The sequence below is a fragment of the Onychomys torridus genome, chromosome 13, assembly GCF_903995425.1.
Source record: "Onychomys torridus chromosome 13, mOncTor1.1, whole genome shotgun sequence".
NCBI lineage: Eukaryota > Metazoa > Chordata > Mammalia > Rodentia > Cricetidae > Onychomys > Onychomys torridus.
Window position 1 is genome coordinate 52,945,457 of NC_050455.1, and position 20,375 is coordinate 52,965,831.

The window sequence follows — 20,375 nt, forward strand, 5'->3', positions numbered from 1 at the left end:
CATGGAAGTCTATGTGAAAGCCTCAGAATGGCAGAAGTAGAGAAGACCCCAAATAACAAAACATTCCCTATATGAGGAAGTGATCGCTAGGAAAGCTGGAATTCATCCAGCCATCTATCCATCCCTCGCTCATGGATTTGGGCATGTGCGGGGACAGGGGGTGTTTTTCATAAGTGACCCTGCAGCTTTAGTCTGGGGAACCAGGAGAATTCAAACACCCTGAAGGAAAGAGAAGGGTCAAGATGAAGATTTGATAATAGAAAACTTGAGCTGAGGGTGAGGGGAAGGTAGTTTGGATTTAAAGAGAGATTAAGAAAGGTGACAGCGACTTCCAGGAGGTGACAATGACTGATGTTTATTGGGCACTTACGCCTAAAATGTAAGTCCTTCACATTTATTTCTGATTTAATTCTCACAATCACCATAGAGAACTGGTCCTGACATCTAACCTACTTTACAGATAAGGGCCCTAAAACACACGGAGACAAAGCCCTTTCCTTGAGGCCAGACAGTTAGAAAAGAGGGAAGACCACACTTATGGCTACACAGCTGGAGTCTGGGGTCTTCCCTCTCAACCACACGCTTGGCCTTCTCGGGGACATGCACTGGGGCCTATTACACAAGCATCTTTTATTTGTGTTTTAAAAATCATTTTATCAATTTGTGTGTGTGTGTGTGTGTGTGTGTGTGTGTGTGTGTGTGTGTGTGTATTCATGTGCCATAGCATGTCAGAGGACAAGTGAGGGGGTCCATTTACTCTTTCCACCAAGTGGGTTTTGGCATATACCTTAACCTGCTGAACTGACCCTATGATGTGGGTTGAAAGGCGTAGTTTGTCACAGGCGTTTTACAGTCAGGAAGGGCAACATGCAAAGAGTGGAAAGGGGGAGGGGCAGGAGGAGGAAGGTGAGGGTTTTCTGAGGGGCGGGGGTGTTAGAAAGCTCTGGAGGTGGGAAGATGATGCTTGGGACAAAGCTCAGTGAGCCTGGTGACCTTTAAGAAAGCATTATCTGTAGCTGCAGGGAGCCCACAGAGGGGAAGAACCCAGTGGGATGGGAGGGTGTGATAGCTGATTGTGGTTTTTAAAAACTTGGCCATGAGAACTGGAGCCTGGAGCAGCCCATGCAGAAGGTGGAGTTTAGGTCGGAATGTGGCCTGAGGCATAGATGCTGTGTAGCTGGGGCAGCCGTCAGAGCTGGAAGGCAAGACAGCATTTACTACATAAGTAAGCTAGCTATAAAAGAGGCAGGAGGCGGTGTTCACACCCTATTCCTAGACTCAGAAAGCCTAAATTTGCATCAACCCAGAAACTCTCTCCAGAGCATCTTCTTTCCCTGAGGCTCTCTCTGAGGCACTTCCAGAAGGGAAAGAATTATTACCCAAGGAGTCTGGTCTGGGGACATCAGGACCACTAAGCTGGTCCACTAAAACCCAGCATCTCACAGCCAAGGAATGGTAGAAAACTCTGGCTCCAAAAAGTTAAATTATTTTCCGCTTCTGCTAATGAAGAAGCCGAAAGCTCAGAGGGAATAAGAGTTCTCATCTTTCCAGTGTCAGAGGCAACCAAAGGTCCTGACACTCTGTTCCCTCAGAAGCTGGTGCTCTCATGCATTCGCCAGCGAGCATCCACCAGCTGCTGTCTACGCTTGCCCAAGGTGAACCTCAGTGAACACTGAGAGTTTATCTCCCCTTCTGGCACATTCTAGCAGCTGTTAGCACTTGTTCCCCATTTTTGCAGCACACAAGAATGGCTCTTCAAAGAAAAGGAGCTTTCAATGGGTCTCTTAAAGCCCTTGTTTAACATGAGTTTAACACGAAGGCTTAGGTGGCCTCGGCATTCTCTTGATTCCAAACAAGAAAGCAGACTGTGTGACCATGATGTCATTAAATAAATAACCTTGGCTCATGCACGCTGAGGTGCTGGTCCACTGGAGTCAGGCCGTGGGGCCACTCGGCTTCGTGGAGGGCCACAGTTTACTCATGTGTCCTCAAGAACTGAATTGTTTGTGGTAAATAATCCATGATGTACATGTCAAGGAAGACAGATGAGAGTTTAAAAAAAAAACCACAACAGAAAAGGAAGGTCAGAGTTGCATTAATGTGACTGAGAAAATACCCTAGAAAGAACTGAAAAAATAAAAAAGCGGGGTGGGGAGCAGAGATGAGGAAGGGAAGAGGGGGAGCTGGCTAGCTGTAGGGGTGCAGGGCAGCAATGAAATGGCCACAGAGAGGTCTGGCATCTACTGAATGTCCCTTTGTGCTTACAAAGGGCAGACAGGTTTTACAATTCACAGGTAAAGTCATTTGAATGAAGTTTTGAAAAATGAGAACCAATAAAATCCCCCTAGGAATATAAACCAGACTATGAAAAAAACAAGAACCAGAGAGAGATGGCTGGGTGGGTAAAGACAACTGCCACCAAGTCTGGCCATCTGAGTTCGAATCCCTGGACCCATGTGGTAGAATTAGAGAGCCGACTACCAGAAGTTATTCTCTGACCTCCACACGTATGCTTTAGCATGAATATACATCATATCACATTATATCACACACACACACACACACCATGTGGACACACATATACACATACCCACATGATGCATACACACCACACCAATACATACACACCACACACACACACACACACACACACACACACACATACACGCATACATACATACACACATACCACATACATACACACATGCACACATACACTGAATGTCAAACCAATTTTTATTTTTAGAAGACCAAGCTCCATCAATGCCCATAGAACAAGGAAATGAATCTATGAAAAAGATTATCCATCATCAAATGATCAGGAAAGGGCTCTAACCTCCACAAAGTACAGGCTGAGTTGGAAAAAACCAGAGGAGATGTTTGTACCCCGGATGTGCTTTTCCAGCATTTCTGTGGGCATCCAACCCCAGTCCCTTCACTGGACCATTTATCTGATTGTGTGGCCCTAGGCACAAACTGCAAGCATTTACCCTTCACCTTACAGATACCAAACTCCTGCCAACTCCCAAGATATCTATCTACACACTGCAGACTCCGAGACTAGGATACCAGGCTAGGCAGTAGGGGAAGGAATGAGGAAGAAGCATGTTTTTATTCACACGGGTCAATCAGCTAGAACTCCCTATGAACTTGCCCGGCTACTTCAGCTTTGTTCCCATTCCACCAGTACCAGTTTGGACCTGTTGAAACAAGAGGCCACCTTCCTGTCCGGGTCAATGTGATTTCATCTTCATTTCAATCAAGACTCTGAGTTTCTTACTTTCTCCTTGGGGCAGCAAGCCTGTTGTGCTTGAGTGTAAAATGACAGGGAGATCCCAGAGATCCAACCCATTTAAGTGATGTGAAAGCTGGAAGACTGGTAACCCACAGGAGCAGATGGCCTCCCTGGGTCTCAGAGGTTGGGGTGGGATGAGGCCTCTTTCAATCCCTTTGTACACACCGACATGGACAGACACACAGACACCACTGAGACTGTACTCCACCACGGTGGGTGGGTAGGGGATGGAGAGTGACCCAATCTCATTACAATTTGGAAGAAATACCATTATAGAAGTAGAATCACAGGCTCAGCCCTTTATTTTCTTTGGTTGGACTCAGGATCTCGGTATGTACCCGAGGCTGACCTGGGACTGACTGGCTTTGGATTTGTGATTCTCCTGCCTCAGCCTCCTGAGTTCTGGAATTACAGATATGTGCTGCTACCCCCGGCACCTGTTACTTCCTACAGGTGAGAACTGCTGGGGTTGGGCTGGGGAAGCTTAAATAGGTACAGACCACAAAAAAAGGAAAGTTGGGGGCAGAGAGTGGCAGGGGAGAAAACTAGGGCCTCTGGGAAATCTGGAGGGTAAAATGGGCAAGACTTCAGGGAAAGCAGAGGTTCTTGTGCTGAGCTGGGAGACCATCTGGAAGGTTGGAAGTGACAGCGAGGCACACTGTGAAAAACTGTTCCTCCTGCTAGTATCTGGGCAGCCAGAGAGAGAGAGAAAAAAATTAATCTGAATCCCGGAGAAGCCTGGGTTCCAAAGAGAAAAGACCTGATTTATTCAGGAGCAGACAAGGCACAAGAGAAGATCACATTTGCTTGTCAGGGTGGGGCAAGCAGCAGGAAACAATAAAGCCACAGGACAAAGTATAGGGATGAAAGTAAGACACATTCTGCAGCCCCAAGTGACCACTGTCCACGGCCACTTTACAGATAGAGTGGAGCAGTTGCCACAAGGACTGTGTGGCCTGCAAAGCCTGAAATGTCTGTCCTTCCATGGGAAAAGCTCCCCATCTGCGCTCCTGTGTTTGAAGCTGGCCTGATTCAGGCATAGGCTGCTGCAGACTGGCCCCTCATGGCAAGTAGAGACCCATTAAAAAATTCCTTATGACACCAACACATATTGCTTACAGGAAATGGAGAAATCAGGTTGGGCCTGAACAGGAAGCTCCCTCCCTGCTGGCTAGCTCTCTTAATACTAGAAGGTGCTCTGAAGGCTGCTGGGTAGGGAAAGCCATCCATAGTCTTACTCAGCTGCGAACTCTGAACTGCAGTAATGGCCAGTGTGGCAAGACGGGACAAAGAATGTAATACTGGCATGAATGTTGTGCTGGTAACCAACCACTTTCTGCTCAAGTTTAAGGCCCTACTCCACAGATGGAAATGTGTGTCTAGAACTGCAAATTGAACCAAGAACCAATGGTGAAGAGTTTACAACCTACAGGAGTGAAGTTGTTATTATTATTTTCCTGAATGGACACAGTGGTGAAACTGTTTTCTAAATCTGTATCTCTTTACCTATTGTTCAGTGCAGCTCTCTCAGCTCATTAGAGACGTTTCATGCAACGGATGGCAGTTAGTGCAGAAATTTACAACTGGTCCAAATGCAGTTGTAGTGGGTAGCTCTTCCAGCTTTGACCTTGAAGCACTGCCCTGAGTGAGGCAGCAGGTAACTGCCACACCTGCCTATGACCTGCCCCTGGGGTGTGGCCGAGACGGGAGCCCTCAAGACCTGAGATGCATCCATGCCAAGGCTCCTTGTGATCCTGGATGCTGGATTGCAGACCAAGTCAGAGTTCTCCAGAGAACCATGCTGGACTGCACCTCACCTCTCCCAGATCCTGTAACTGACCCTTTGTTGGTTGTAAGTTATTCTGAAATAAACCTCATTGAACTACCAGATAAACTACATGGAATTGCCTCATTGATTGCTGCTAAATGCAGTGAAGAGTGCTCATCCACAAATGTGACATCCATATCACATTCCTCCCCAAAGCTCAGGGATCACCAAGGAAGAGATGGCAGAAAGATTGGAAAAGCCAGAGGTTGGAGAGGACCAGAGCAGAAAGAATCTTCTAGATACGACAGGACCAAGGTGCTCATTAACCCCCAGCAGCTGTGGCTGCTGGCACAGGATCAAGCCAGTCCAAATTCAATCAAGGAATGGGAATGGATTTAGAAGCTCCTGCCTTTAACTGAGGAGCTACAAACAGTTGATGACTTCTGGGGGATAGAGAGTCAGCTTTCTTTAAGGGTGATTCCTGGTAGATTGACCAACCATGCATGCTCCAGTGGATGGTACCATGCCCAGTGGTATATTGATAGCACAAGTTGGTGTCATAGGGTTATTAAATTAAAGGAAAAGAAGATATAAAACTGAGGGAGTAGGGAAGTGGGGGTAAAACTGGGAGGAATTAAAAGAAGGAACTGGGGTAAATATAATTAAAATGCATTGTATAAAATTCTCAAAGAATTAATAAAATGTTTTAAAAACAAACATGCAAACATAATAAACATAAATTCTTTCTGGCCAAAGTAACTGAAGAAAAGGTATAGGGACTTCAAGGTCCCCTAAAAGTGACAGGGAGCAATAGAAAGAATAAGTTGGTGAGGATTATAAGAGGCTCAGAGTTATGTCCTGATCCCCAAAAATGTACAGTTGATGAGATGTTCCAACACCACTCCTTCAAGGGTCCTTGACTCTGAGAGCTCTTTGGGAAGCTGCCCTCGCTCTGTGACCCCTTGACCTCTGATGAGCAGAGAAAAGAAACATTTCAAAGAGTGGTACCCACAGGCTGAAGATTCACCAAAGCACATTGTATTTCAGCACAGTGTAAAAACAGCACGTGGATATTACTCGTGTGAATCTGTTTGTGGGCCGTGAGCCAATATACATTGACCTATAAGTGTATGGTATATGATCAACAGGTGTGCGTGTGCAGGTGTGCAGAGGCCAGGGGAAGACAACAGGTGTCTTACTCTATCACTCTCTGCCTATTTCCTTGAGATAAAAGTCTCTTACTGAACCTGAAGCTAGGCTGGCAGCCAGCAAGCCCCCAGCTCCTCTGCCCAACATTGCACTAGGGGTACAGGCATGCGAGTGGCCATACCCTGATTTTTAGAAGGGTGCTGTGGATTTGAACTCAAGTCCTCATGTTCATGCAGCAAGTGCTTTTACCCACTGAGCCATCTCCCCACCCTCAGGTATAAATTCTTAATGGATCCACATCAGTTCCTAGACATATGCATATCACATATTCATCCACTGGTTATTACTGACTTTATGCTGACAATTTAGCAAGGCAAATCTTTTAAATAAAAAAAGTGTTTATTACTATGATTGGCATGTATACTTTTTAGATTCCTGAATGTAGCAGCAAGCCAACTCTTCCTGCACACAATTCCATTTTAAAATATAGGCACTAGCCAAACCTTCTAATTTTGTGACAGAACTTGTCAGATATGTTCTCCCAGCCTTACCACATGGGGAATGATGGGTTTTGCTCAGTCCCATCCTAGGAGGGCATCAAAGAAGGAAGATACCGTCCTGGACCACACGAAATGGACCAGTCAACTTTGGTACATTTCCCATGACCCATAAAGCATCCACACAGATACAGCAACAGCAGGCCCTTCACCCAGTCACCTTTCCGGAATGTCTCCCGCTTGTCCTCTGCTTCTCTGTTCATACGGTTCTGTTCCGGTTCAAGCGCAGGCCCCTGATCATCAAGTTCATCTTCAGTTTCATCATCACTGTAGGGAACCACTTCATCGTTGGGCTGGGAGTCCTCATCAAACGTTGTTTCTGAGTCTCTTTCTGAGGTCATTCTGCTGGCAGATTGGAACTACCTGGAGAGAAAGAGAAGAGGCCAGCGTGAATGGGGACTTTCCTAGGTTGGGCTGTATCTCGATGCATCGTGTCCTAAGACCCCTTTTCCAGAACACCTCCTCATCGACATGCCAATTATCCACAAATAATGATCTAAAAGTTTAAGTTGATATGCAACAAGAACAAACACATTATTAGTTAAGTGCTGGGTAAGGACTAAGAAACAAAGGAGGTAAGGGACACGACTTGGTTTATAAAGGCAAGAGCATGGGGACCTAAGGAGGACACCCACTGTCACTTCTGGTCCCCTTGCACGTACCTGCACCTACACATGTACCCACATATAATACACACAAAGAAAAAAATGTAACCGTAAGACTCAGTCTCTCTCAATCTTTCTTTCTTTCTGCAAGGCCACACAAACCTTAAAGCAACATTTTAAATTGTTCACCTCTACCCAGTGTAATAAATTTAGGGGAGTCATAATGTTAAAATAAAAATAAAATAGGCTAAACAGTAATGAAGAATGATTCATGTAGCAAGAATAAGTGCTCTCTGGTTACAAAAAAAAAGGCTTTATAGTACCAAGAATCACACATTTATTTGCATTATATTAATATGTATTCATGGAATTTTATGTCTTACTTTAGATTGTTGGAAGAGCTGGAACACTGCTGCCTCAAGAGGACTATTTCCTGAGTGCTGATACTTTGAGGTTTCAATCAGTGGCAGACTTTAAATATGACCTCAGACCAAGTTTTCAGGGAGCAAACACTCCTTCGTTCTCCTACCCGCCTACCACCACCCACTTTCTCCACCTAGAATCTGTTTGTGAGTATGCCGTTGCGTAAAGTGAGTCTACACCAGGAACAAGGATACCCTGGGCTATATTTACATTGGGAAAATATTGACACAAATTCCTCAGGTGCCTTGAAGACCATCATACAACCTGACAGTTACCCATGTGTCACTCTGCCATGTACTTAGCATCATGAGCAGAAGCAGTCCACATTCACTTAGTATTAACTATACACCAGACCCTGGACTAAGGGCCCTAGAAACATCGCTCCTTTGAAAGTTTCACAGCACCTTGATGAAAGTGTTATTGCTAGTTCTCTTTTTTTTCATTTTTCTTTATTAAGAAATTTTCTACTCACCCCACATGCTATCCACAGACCCCCCTCCTCCCTCCTGCCTCCCCCAGCCTTCTTTCCCAAGCCACCCTGCATCCTGACATCCCCCAAATCGAGGTCTGACTCCATGGGGAGTCAGCAGAGCCCAGCACACTGAGCCTAGGCAGGTCCAAGCCCCTTCCCACTGCACCAAGGCTGTGCAAGGTGTCACACCACAGGCACTGGATTCCAGAAGCCTGCCCATAGACCAGGGACAGATCCTGATCCCCCTGTCTGGGTGTCCCCCAAACAGTTCGAGCCAAACAACCATCTTATGTGTCCAGAGGGCCTAGTCTAGTCCCATGGGGGCTCCACACTAGTTCTCTATGGAGAAGAAACCAAAATTCTGAAGGTTAAAAACCTTGGGACAAAAACAATTGCTTTCCAAGAACTATCTCTTAGACTCTACCTCTGTGATATAGCTTATTATGTACTTTTTCCCTCTGTTTTTCTGAGTTTCTCTGTGTAGCCCTGGCTGTCCTGGAACTTACTCTGTAGACCAGTCTGGCCTCGAACTCAGAGATCTGCCTACCTTTGTCTCCCAACTGTTGGGATTAAAGGCATGGCCACCATCACCCAGCTACTTATTATGTACTTTAATCAGGTACAAACTGTTTGCAGAGGAACTCTTTATATGAATGCATGTTTTACACAAAGCCCAGCATCTTAGATACCTAGATTAGTATTTTCACCAACAGGTATAAAAAAATTCAAATTTTATATGGAGATTTTTGTCTAGTGTGGCTTAAAACAATAAAAATCGGAAGCAAGCCAGTGTCTATCTAAAGAGTGTCAATTATACATATAAATAAATCAGGATCCTCCTTCTGTGGAACAGTGTATATCAATATAGACCGTGACGAGCAGAGAAAACATTGAGTGATGCCACAATGCACTGTGGGGGAAAAGTGAGCTATAAATCCATATATGCAGAACAGTTATTCACACAAATGTCAACACCTGGCATGCACCATTTTAAGTAAGAAGATTGGGACTGGAGAGAAGGCTCAGTGGTTAAGAGCCTTGGCTTCCCTTCCAGAGGATCCAAGTTTGGTTCCTGGAGCCTACATCCGGAAACTCACAGCTGCCTGTTACTATAGCTCCAGGGAATCAAATGCCCTCTTCTGGCCTCCAAGGGCACCCTCAAGCATATCTTCATATACACATAGATAGCTAAAAATAAATCCGTAAGCGGATGATGCATGCCAAGTCCTAAAGTTGGCAGAACACTTGTAGCAACAACCTTGTAAACATTAGCTGGTACTGCTGTTAACCATTGTTTTCATCAGTAGACAGGTATTATTTACAGCAGCAAATAGAAGGGCCCATCTAGACTTCAAGCTCTTCCTGGCCCCAAATTATCTCTAAAATGTATCCATCTCTCATTGGGAAGTAAAACTTGTAGACTACCACTTCCCTTAAAAACATAGTCTGCTTGGTATGGTCAAGCACAGGCATGACCCTTTCCTCTCTGGGTCCACTCAGCATGCTTTCTTCCTTCTTTGGTACACATGTCAATGGCCAGTGGACATACCAGCTCTTGGTTTGGTTGGTTTTGATGTTCATTGCATTGTGGAGTTCATGTTCTTTCTTTTTAGATTTCTGTAGGCTTATCAATGCCTGGGATGTTACTTGTACTTTAATTAACCTTATTTCGTTTTACAATACAGTAGCATCTATGCTTTAGTTAGTATAGAAGCACAATATACTCTCTGTTCTGGGTAAGCTACCCACTCCTGTATCCATTACTCATCAACTTGTACACGACAATGGTTGAAGTGGAAACATTTGTTTTATCTTACCACCTAAAAATGTTTCTAGATGGTAGTTTCCCACTTTTTAGTATTTTATACACTCCCTGAAGGAGAGTTTGGTCCTGACTGACACTCAGCAGCTAAACCTCAGTCCCCTCCTCTGTAAGATGGGATAACTATCCATATCACAAGGCTGCTCAGTTTCTTAAGCAAACACACCTTCTCTGCCTCAGTGTCTTCCTGCTGCTGAAATGCTCTCCCCCTTTGTTTAAGCATGAGTGGTCCTCACTCTTCAGACTGTAACATTGAAGTCCCCATCTGCTGATGACACAGAACAGGTGGGCACCTGTCTGCCTCTGCTGCTACCACTATCATTTGCTTCCTGCCTGGCATTTTCACAGTTATGAACACACAGGAATCTTACTAGAGCATAGTCTACAGGAACCCAGAGCCACGTATCTGACATTCAAAGATTTGGAGACAAAGAATGCTTTGAGAGGTGCCTGCTATCAACATCCTTGGCTATCACCCCCCAGTTCATACCTACTACATGGTATCAAATTCCAACAATACTGGACGAAGGCTCAAAGTGTGAAGCTCAGTAAAGAGGAAAACAAACCAACAAAACAGCCAAGTTCACAAGCCCAGCAAGATGGAGCTCTTTCAGAGGCTGGTTCTTTCAAGACTTTAGCATGCATAGTAAATACAGCAGGGTGTCTAGTAAGATTCTGAAGACACTGCATATAAGGACCAACCTTTCATGCTCATCACAATATCCCAGGCCTGGTTTGCTGTGTGCCACAGAGGATGCAATTTTGGCTCTGTCCTTATAGGGCTAGTAGTCTAGACAGCAGTTGGTAAATTATAGCCCAGGGGCTTGGGTTGGCACATTGCCTGTTTTCAAGTCCTATTGGAACATCTTTGCTCATTCATCTAGATATTATTGTGTATGGCTACATCAGTAACTACAGGAGATGTGCAAACTACAGTATTCACTATGGAGATGATGAGGACTCAAATCCTAAAGTTTTTATTCTTTGGCCCTTTATAGAAAAAGTCTGCTGACCCCTGAAACTGTAATGAAAGCAAATAAGGTCAATAAAACAACTGGTCAACTTTGAACGTCCAAGCCAAATAAAATGCACAATGAACTGCGTAAATAGCACACACTTTGGGAATGTAAAATAAACTACCAGGTGAAGTGGTGGGAAAATGTCCCTTAATCACAAGAGTTGCTATTTTGATTTGGGGGTATTATTTCCCTCACTATTTCACAGGTGTGTAAACCAGAAAAGATGTACAGCAGACAGCCAACAGGATGGCACACTAGCACCTCCCCTTGAAGTGAGGATGCTGTGGTTGTCAACCTTCCTGCATACCCATGACCAAATAAGACAGTAAGACGGTGTTTTTACTAACAAGCATTGGGGTGTGTGTGTGTGTGTGTGTGTGTGTGTGTGTGCGCGCGTGCACTTGGCCTCACATATAGAAGCCAGAGGACAACTTCAGGAGTCAGTTCTCTCCTTCTGTCATGTAACTTCTAGAGACAGAACTCAGCTTGTCAGCTTTGATGACAAGCATTCTTAACCAATGAGCCCATCTGGTTAGCTCTCAAGATGGCATTTCCCCCCTTAATCTGTATATTACAATCATGGACTAAAAGGAAAAACAGAGCTTGATGTGGTGGCACACACCTGTCATCTGTGAGGTAGAGACAGAGGCTTAAGAGTTCAAGGCCAAGGAGCTGGCTTAGTTGACACGGGGCTTGCCAAGCGAGTTCAAGGACTTGAGTGCAGATCCCCAGTACACACATTAAAATCCAGTCTGATACAACAGTGAGCTCCTAGAGTCCCAGTGCTGGAGAGGCAGATACAAGCAGATACCTGGGGCTTACTGGTTAAGCCCGTCTAGCCAAATTAATTAGTTCTGGGTTCACCCGGAAGCCCTGTCCCACAAAAGAAGATGGAGAGCAAATGAACACACACATGAACGTGTGCACACAGGAGTTTGAGGCCAATTTGGGCTGCTACACAGTGCTTGAGGCTAATCTACACCATGTGGAACTTAGTTTAAAAAGCAAACAAAAAGGTTAATGATGTATAGATAGTGTGCTTGCCTAACAAGCAAGACCACATAAATGGGTGTGATGGAACACAACTTTAATCCAAGCACTGAGGAGGAGGGGGCAAGGGGATCAATAATTCAGGGGCAGCTTCAGCTACATCGGTGAGGGCCAGCCTGTGCCTTATGGGACCCTGTCTCAAATACACACACACACACACACACACACACACACACACACACACACACACACACGGGAAGAATGGAAACAGCAAATAGACATAATTTATACTTTGTTTTTTTAACTCATCAATAAGCTGTAGCATTCAAGGGATTTTCTGACCACCTATCCTTAGAAACTACCCTCAGCTTAGCTGTAAGTAGCCATTACATCATTTACAATCTTTTGAGTAGGCTTCACATTGCTACATCAATACATCACCGCTTAAAATGCACACTATATGCACCTTAAAAGGGAAGTATTGTAATAAATACTATGATTTTATAAAATCAATGTTACTGCACATTTGGAAAAAATTAATCATCCTGACTAGTAATACAAAATGACTTAATTAAGACCAAATCTACCTAAATCCTCCTCCTGCTCCTTGGAATTCTTATTCCAGATACCAACGGGACAGGCAGAGATGTGGCAAAAAGTCACCATCTCAAGGGACTGAAAGGTTAGAACAGTGGTAGCACATTTAAATCCTGATGCATTGGTTACCACAGAATGAAGGATACCCAACTGGCATGACAGGAAGTATATGGCATGTCCACTTTCAAAATGCAAGGCTCAGTGTGAGATGTCCTGGATCTCCAATAGGCCATCTGGAAACAGCTGAGTATCAGGGAATGGAGACAGATGCTGTGGACCACACCACAGTGAAAATATTCCTGGAACAAGTACTGATCTTCAGGTGTATGCCATACTCCTCCCACCCCATGCCAGAATGGGGGCTAGGCTCAGTGGTACATGGCTATAATCCCAGCACTTGGGAGGTTAAGGCTAACACAGCTTTGAGGCTAGCCTGGGATAAACTGTGAGGGCTTTTTCAAGAAAGAAAAGGAAGAAAAGAGGGAGTGAAGAAGACAGAGGGACAGAGGGGGAAGGAAGGAGCATGGGCCTGGGTTCAGACATCAGCTCCAATATTCACCAGTCTGTAACTCTGTGCATAATTTAACATTTTGGAAGGTCACATTTCCCGGAGAAAAGGGGAGGGGACAACGTTATCTTTCAAATGCTGTGAGAGTTAATGTAGACAACTAATGCTTGTGAAGCCCCAGGGGTGTGAATGCTAAATTCCATCCCCTGTTTTTCCTTGTTCTTGAAGGGTAAAGACTTTGAAGACAAAGCCCAAATCTACCACAAAAGGCTCAGGTCTCTTAGCACCCTAAGGATTCCTGAGAAAGGGACCTTAGTATGTCTGGTAGTGCAGGCCTACCAGATGCTGTGGTTTAGATAGGGTTTTCATTTCCCCAAAAAGTCATGTGTGGGAGAGCCTGGGACCATTAAGAGTCTGGGTCTAGCTGGAGCACTGGGTCTTCATATAGGACTAAAGTTAGCTCTGTGAAGAGGATTGTTGGGAAGGCCTGAGTCTGGGCCACTCAGCCTCTCTCTCCCTTCCTATTTGGGATACGAACATTGACATCACATGAGTCATCAACATTGTGATCCACCATGAACTCATGTGACCACTGGGGAGCCTGCAGCAGAACCTGCACCTTGCCATTTGGACTTTAAGCCTCAAGAACTGTGTACTGAATAAACCTGTCTACCTTGTAAGTTAGCCCGACTCAGAGCATTTCATCATTGTAATAGAAAGTTGACTGTGAACGGGTTTCTGTGTGCCCTTAATGCTCAGGACTTTCTTTGGTGTGTGTGGGGGGGGGGACTATGTCTCCCTTATCTTCTCCATATGGGAAGTACCCCCAAGATGAACTTGCCTTCCTCAGGGACAGACTTTCTTCCTCTTGCCTGGAATGGCCCTTGCTGGTTACTTGACTCTGTACTTGCCTGCAGACCTGCTGTGGTGGTTTGATTGAGGATGGCCCCCATAGGCTCATACGTTTTAATATTTGGTCCCCAGCTGGTGGAACTGTTTGGGAAGAACTAAGAGGTGTGACTTTGTTGGAGGAGGTGTGTCAGAGGAGGCACATCCCTGGGGTTGGATGCCATTCCCCACGTCTTTCTCATTCTCTCTACCTCCTACTTGTAGAACAAGGTCTGAGCTCTCAGCTCTTCCTGCCACCTTGCCTTTGTTCCACCGTCAAGGACTCCGACCTTCTAAAACCGTAAGCCCGAATGAAACACTGTCTTCTGTAAGTCATCCTGGTGTCTCATCTCACAGCAATAGAAAAATAACTAAGATACCTGCAGAAAACAAAAAGAGAGGCAGGGATGGGGTGGGGGCGGGGACTGGGGGAGTAGAAGGGTGGGGACTGAGAGCTACACTGATTCCAGGACTCGTTTTTTGCAGATGTTCCGCAAGTCTCTGTGAATTACCCAGCCATTGAGGTCGCAAAGCCCAGAAGGCAGGAGGGATAAACAACAGGATTTCTATAGTCACCCCTCTAACAGCCCAGCACTCAAGCACTTGACTACTTGTGGTGTGAATAAATAAATCACTACTGTTTACAGGGGAGGAGGGGCTGAAGGGCAGAAAAGGGAACTGAGGTAGGAGAGATTAGTGTTGTGCCTTCATGATGAAACCCCCCGGAGTTGACTTAATAAAAACAGGAATTTCTGATGCTGTCACAGGCATCTAGATTTAAATAGGGGGAAAACACGCACAAACCAAAGTCAAGTTTCACTAGCACTAGACGAGGTGGGCTGTGCGCATTCATAATAGTGATGGGAACCTAGATGCAGGGAAGGCCCATGGACCCACTCAATTAAATCATCATTGTAGAACTCAATTCGTGTCTAGGGAGACCCAAGCTCAGACAGGAAGACTCAGAACATTCAGTTTTTACTTACTCACGGTTGTCTTTCTCATAGATGAATAAATAAAGCTTTCAGAAAGAAAAGGTCTTTTTTTTCTTATTTTAAAACATGAGGAATAGTTGTGACATTCCTACTCCACAGCCCTAGCTGGCCTGAAACTCACTGTGTAGCCCAGGGTTGGCTTCACTTGGTTACCAAGGATAATGGTGCTGACTGCTTAACATAACGTTCATCATGATATATAAGTAGACACTTCGTATTTTTGTGTCCTACACGACGTGTTCTTTGTCATGTGTTCTATTCTAGAAAGGATGGATTTTATCTCAAAATTCACAGCCTAAGATGTTCTCCAATGACCCCACCTTCTGGTGCCCACACCTGTATAGTCCCTTCTCTCTAACTGGGAGATGGACATGGTGCCTTGCCTCCAAACAATAGAATATAGCAACAGGTGATGGAAAGTCATTGTCATTATTGGGTTAGCAAACCAGTACCCTCCTTCTTGCCATGCAACTTTTTACCCTTCCTGGCTTTGATGGAGCAGCCACCCTATGGAGACGCTCAGGAGCAAGAAATGAACTGGGCATCACCAACATCCAGCAAGTACTGGAATCCCCAAGGAAATGCAGTTGGCCAACAGCTGTGTGAACTTGTAGCCACACCCTTCCGTAGCCTTGCCTTCGAGTGAGACCCTAGGTCAAGATGGCGCCTTCACTACAGTCTTGTGAGACACCTTGAAGCAGAGGATTCGTCTAAGTTCTACCAGACACCCATCCATAACCTGGGAGACGGCTGACCTGTGTTAGCTTAGTGGCTACATTTGAGAGTAAAGTGTCATGCAGTCATGAAAACACAGGCTATTATTCTTGACAGTCATAGCTCCCCAGTAGGGTGCCTAGTTGGTCAACATTATTCCCAAGTCTGCTGTGGGATGTCCTGTATGTTGTGAATAAATAAAATGCTGATTGGCCAGTAGCCAGGCAGGAAGTATAGGATAGACAGGACAAACAGAGAGGAGAGGCTGGGAGGTGGAAGTCTGGAGGAGACACTGCCAGCTGCCGCCATGAAAAGCAAGATGTAAGGTACCAGTAATCCATGAGCCACGTGGAAACTTATAGATTAGTAGAAATTGGTTAATTTAATATATAAGAACTAGATTACAAGGAGCCTGCTGTGGCCATACAGTTTGTAAGCAATGTAAGTTTCTGTGTGTTTACTCAGTTGGGTCTGAGCGGCTGCGGGACTGGTGGGTGAGAGAGATTTGTCCTGACCATGAGCCAGGCAGGATTGGAGAAGACTTCAGCTACACAAGCCATTCCCAAGAAGAGACTTGGGTTACTCTCACGTCTGTCATGGTGATAAAACACTCTGACCAAATGCGGCTTTAGAAGAAGAAGGGATTCCTCTGGCTCACAGTTCCAAGTCATAGTAGAGTATTTCAGGGAAGTCAAGGCAGGAACTTAAAGCATCACATCACATGCAGAGCAGGGAGAAGAAACATCTGGATCTTTGCATACTTGCTTTCATTTCGTATTCTCCTGTCCTATAGAACTCAAGGCCACCTTAATACAGAAAGGCATTACCCACGTCAATTAACAATCAAGACAACCCCCATTGACATGTCCACAGGCTGACTTGATCTAAACAATTCAAATGAACCTCTCTTCCCACATGATTCTAGGCTGTGGCAAGTTGCCATTTAAAACTAACCATCAACCAGGCACGGTGGTGCATGACTTTAATCCCAAAACCCGAGAGGCAGGCAGATTGCTGAGTCTGAGGCTAGCCTGGTCTACAGAGAGAATTCCAAGATAGCCAATGCCACACAGAGAAACCCTGTCTTGAAAAGCCAAAGAAAATTAATTAAGTAATAATTAATTAAATAACATCGCAAGCCTTCATCAAAAGGGAAGTAGAAACCTCTTTTTATCCTGGTGAGCCAGGACACATATTATACTCTGTTTGGAATATGCCTAACATTCGTGAAAGTAGATGCTGGCAAGCCTGTTGACAGACATAAGTAGACAAGGAATCACATGAGGAAATGGTAATGAAATAGATCTAAGATAGAGATTAAAATTAAACTTTACACTATTAGGAAAACAATCTGACTACAGTTACCAGCACAGATAGGATTGCATTTATTTTCTTTCCAAGTCAAAGCCCAGGAACCTAGAAGCCAAAATGGCTAACATAAAACAAAAGCACCATGACATCACCACTGTGGAGACAATCAGCTGCAATCCTCACTCACTCACCCTAAAAAGGCTTCTCTGTGCTGGAGCTCCATCTCACTGCTCAGAAGCCCACTCCTGATCTGATTCAATTTCCTATTCTCAACCTGAGTCACAGCTGTGAAAAAAAATGGGTGTGGAAATCCTGCACACTCAGGCCTTTCACAGAAGACAGGTTGTCTTCACCCCCTGGGTGTAGTGGGAGAAGTCTTTGTCCAGCTCTGTCATTGGTTCCCCTCCATACCCTTATACTGGCGATTCCTTCTTGGGTAGCCTCTGACAGTTCACAAAGCATCATCCCGCATGCATGGATTCCTGTAGCTGGTGTTGGAAATATTCTGAGGCATGTTGCTAGGCATTAGCACTGTTATTCTACCAATGAGATAAGGGCAGTTGCCAAGTAACTTGCCAAAGGTTACTGAGCTCCTAGTGGTAAGGCCATCTGGACTCCAGTCCTCTCCCCACAGACCTGAGTGGTGCAGTACAGGGTGATACAGTGAGCAGAGAGGAGTCACTGAAATTCAAGCACTGCCCGGGAAATACTGGAGCTTCTCTACCACTCGAGGACTCCAAGCCTCAATGGTTAGTCAGCTTTCTGTTACTATGACGAAATGCCTGAGAGAATTAACTGAGGAAGAAGAAAGGTTTGCTTCCATCCACAGTGATCAGCTTGTTTCTTTTGGACTCATGGTGAGCAGAACATTGTGGTAACAATACAGAGTAGAGGAAGTTTATTTACATCATGGCAGCCAGGAAGTGAAAGAGATAGACACGAAGAAAATGTGGTCCTGCCAGGAGGCAGTGGCGCACACCTTTGATCCCAGCACTAGGGAGGCAGAGCCAGGTGGATCTCTGTGAGTTCAAGGTCAGCCTGGTCTACAGAGCAAGATCCAGGATAGGCACCAAAACTACTTGGAGAGACCAGAGAGTGAGAGAGAGAATGTGGTTCCAATATCCTTTTCAGGACATGTTCACAAGGGCATAACTTCCTTCTACAGGGTTCCGCCTCCTAAAGTTTCAACCAATTCCCAATACTGCCACAGGCTGGGGAACCAAGCCTTCCACATACCAACCTTTGAGAGAAATTCAAGAGCCAAACTATAGCCCTACACAGAGCATCATGAGACACAAGGAAGGCCAAGGCAAAAGAAATGAAGGACATAACAAAAATGCACCGGACTTTCCAACCTGCAGCAGACATTTCCCCTGCCTTCGAGCTAGAAGAGGTAAAATGCTTTCCCTTTTACATGCTGTTTGCTGATGGCTACTTCCTCAGTATTTGAGCTGGACAACATGGGAGTCACAGAAGTGCTGAGAAACTGAGAAGGAAGGAGGGGCAGAGGATTTTTAGGAATGAAGATGAACCAGAACAGAAAGGCAGAGGCAGGAAAGTATAGTGGAAAGGCCAGGTATCTGCCTTGGGCGAGAGCCCGAGGAGGTTCAGCAGTTGGCTGGAATCACCTCCCATGTGGCCTTGATGATGCCTCACTTCTGGGATGGCCTGCAGCACCGGGTGGTATCTGCCAAGGGCGGGGGATCCAAGGGCGGGGGATTCGAGCCTCCTTGCATCACCCATCTGCTAGGGCTGAGGGTGGGGAAAGCGAGCTGGCAGGGTGCGTGTTCAAGTCACAGGACGCTGAACTGCCCCTGGTCCCAGATTTTTCATCTGTAACAGTTAATAATTATTACTAATGACCTGTGCAGCAGAGATCAGCCGAAACATTCAGTGTGGGAAGCTGACTCTGTACCAAAAGGGAACAAGGGCCCAAACTAGGGTGGTGGCAGCTAGGAAAAAAAATGTGTTTAAAAATCAAGACAGGGTGGGGCTGCCATTCCTTTGTCTGGAAAACTAAGGAGGAAAAGTATACAAAAGACTAGACCTGCTTCCCAGAAGGCAATGGTGTTAAACTTCTCCCAAATGTTTATTTTGGAGACTCAGCCTCAATCCAGGATGCACTTTTATAATAAATGATAAAAGTTATCTGGAGAAAAGCTCTGCGATTTTTGCATTTTGACTTTGTCCTTCTAACTAGGCACAATGGTTTCATTTTTTAAAATGTGTTACAAGTGCCACTGAAATTAGGTTCTAAAATTATATTCCTATTTCAATAATAGAAAGTCCAAGGGAGGTTCTAATTGGCAGCTACAGGGAAGAAAGACCTCCAGGGGAAAACGGAGCCGTGGAGTTCACTAAACTGAGATGTTGGAAGTCACTGAGCTACCAGTACAATAGAAAGATGTAATCATTGGCATGGATTTCCAAGCATAAGCTGTAACACTTTCCATCTGCACAGAGAGCGTTTACACTCCCCATCCAGGTTCAACAGGAACAGCTTGTTTCAATAAAAGGGCAGACGTGGTATATAAACAGGAGTAACAAACAGACAAGGAAAAGATTCTTTTTGCTAGGAAGGCAAGCTAATGACCACAAGGGACACCCGTTGTATGCTGAATATTTAACAATGGTGTCTAGTGCTGGCTCGCATAAAGATGAACTCTCTCTCTCTCTTTTTCTCTCTCTCTCTCTCTCTTTCCTCTCTCTCTCTCTCTCTCTCTCTCTCTCATACTGGCCTATTCACAATGAAATCTGCACCTCCCTTATGTAAAACAATACAAGGCTCTTTTATCAAGAACCCTGAAGCTATATTTGCACCAAGAATGTCATTCAGAGACATTTCTAAAAGTGTCTAAAACACATCAAAAGAACTCAACTCGTGTAAAATATTTATTGTTGGTAGAAAAGCAGGAAAAGAAGCCACTTGGAAGTTGCATAGGTTATGAATCCAGATGCCCATGGACACTAGAGGCATTGGATCCCTCTGTAGATGGAGTTTCAGTCCTTTGTGAGCTGCTTCACATGGGTACTGGGAACAAAACCCAGGTCCTCTCCAATAGCAACACACACACTCAACTCCTGCTCCCAGTAGTTTTCTTTTTTATGAGCGTACGTTAATTATTCATAATAATGAGTTCACTATGACTTTTTCATGTTTGTATATAATATACTTGGGTCATATTGACTTCCCATTACCCTCTTGTGTCCCCTTCCTCTTCCCAGCCTCTCTTCTACTGTCACATCTTTTTATGTGTGTGAC

General features: G+C 45.0%; 1 protein-coding gene across 1 annotated transcript in view; it reads right to left on the minus strand.

Annotated features, from left to right (window-relative positions):
* The window catches only part of Atp8b1 (ATPase phospholipid transporting 8B1), a 125,152-nt gene that overhangs the window by 59,882 nt on the left and 44,895 nt on the right, over nucleotides 1–20,375 (minus strand). The window contains exon 2 of the mRNA XM_036204975.1: nucleotides 6,930–7,132. Within this exon, the coding sequence (XP_036060868.1) occupies nucleotides 6,930–7,110 (181 nt within the window). The 5' untranslated portion in view covers nucleotides 7,111–7,132. The remainder of the gene's footprint in view (nucleotides 1–6,929; nucleotides 7,133–20,375) is intronic.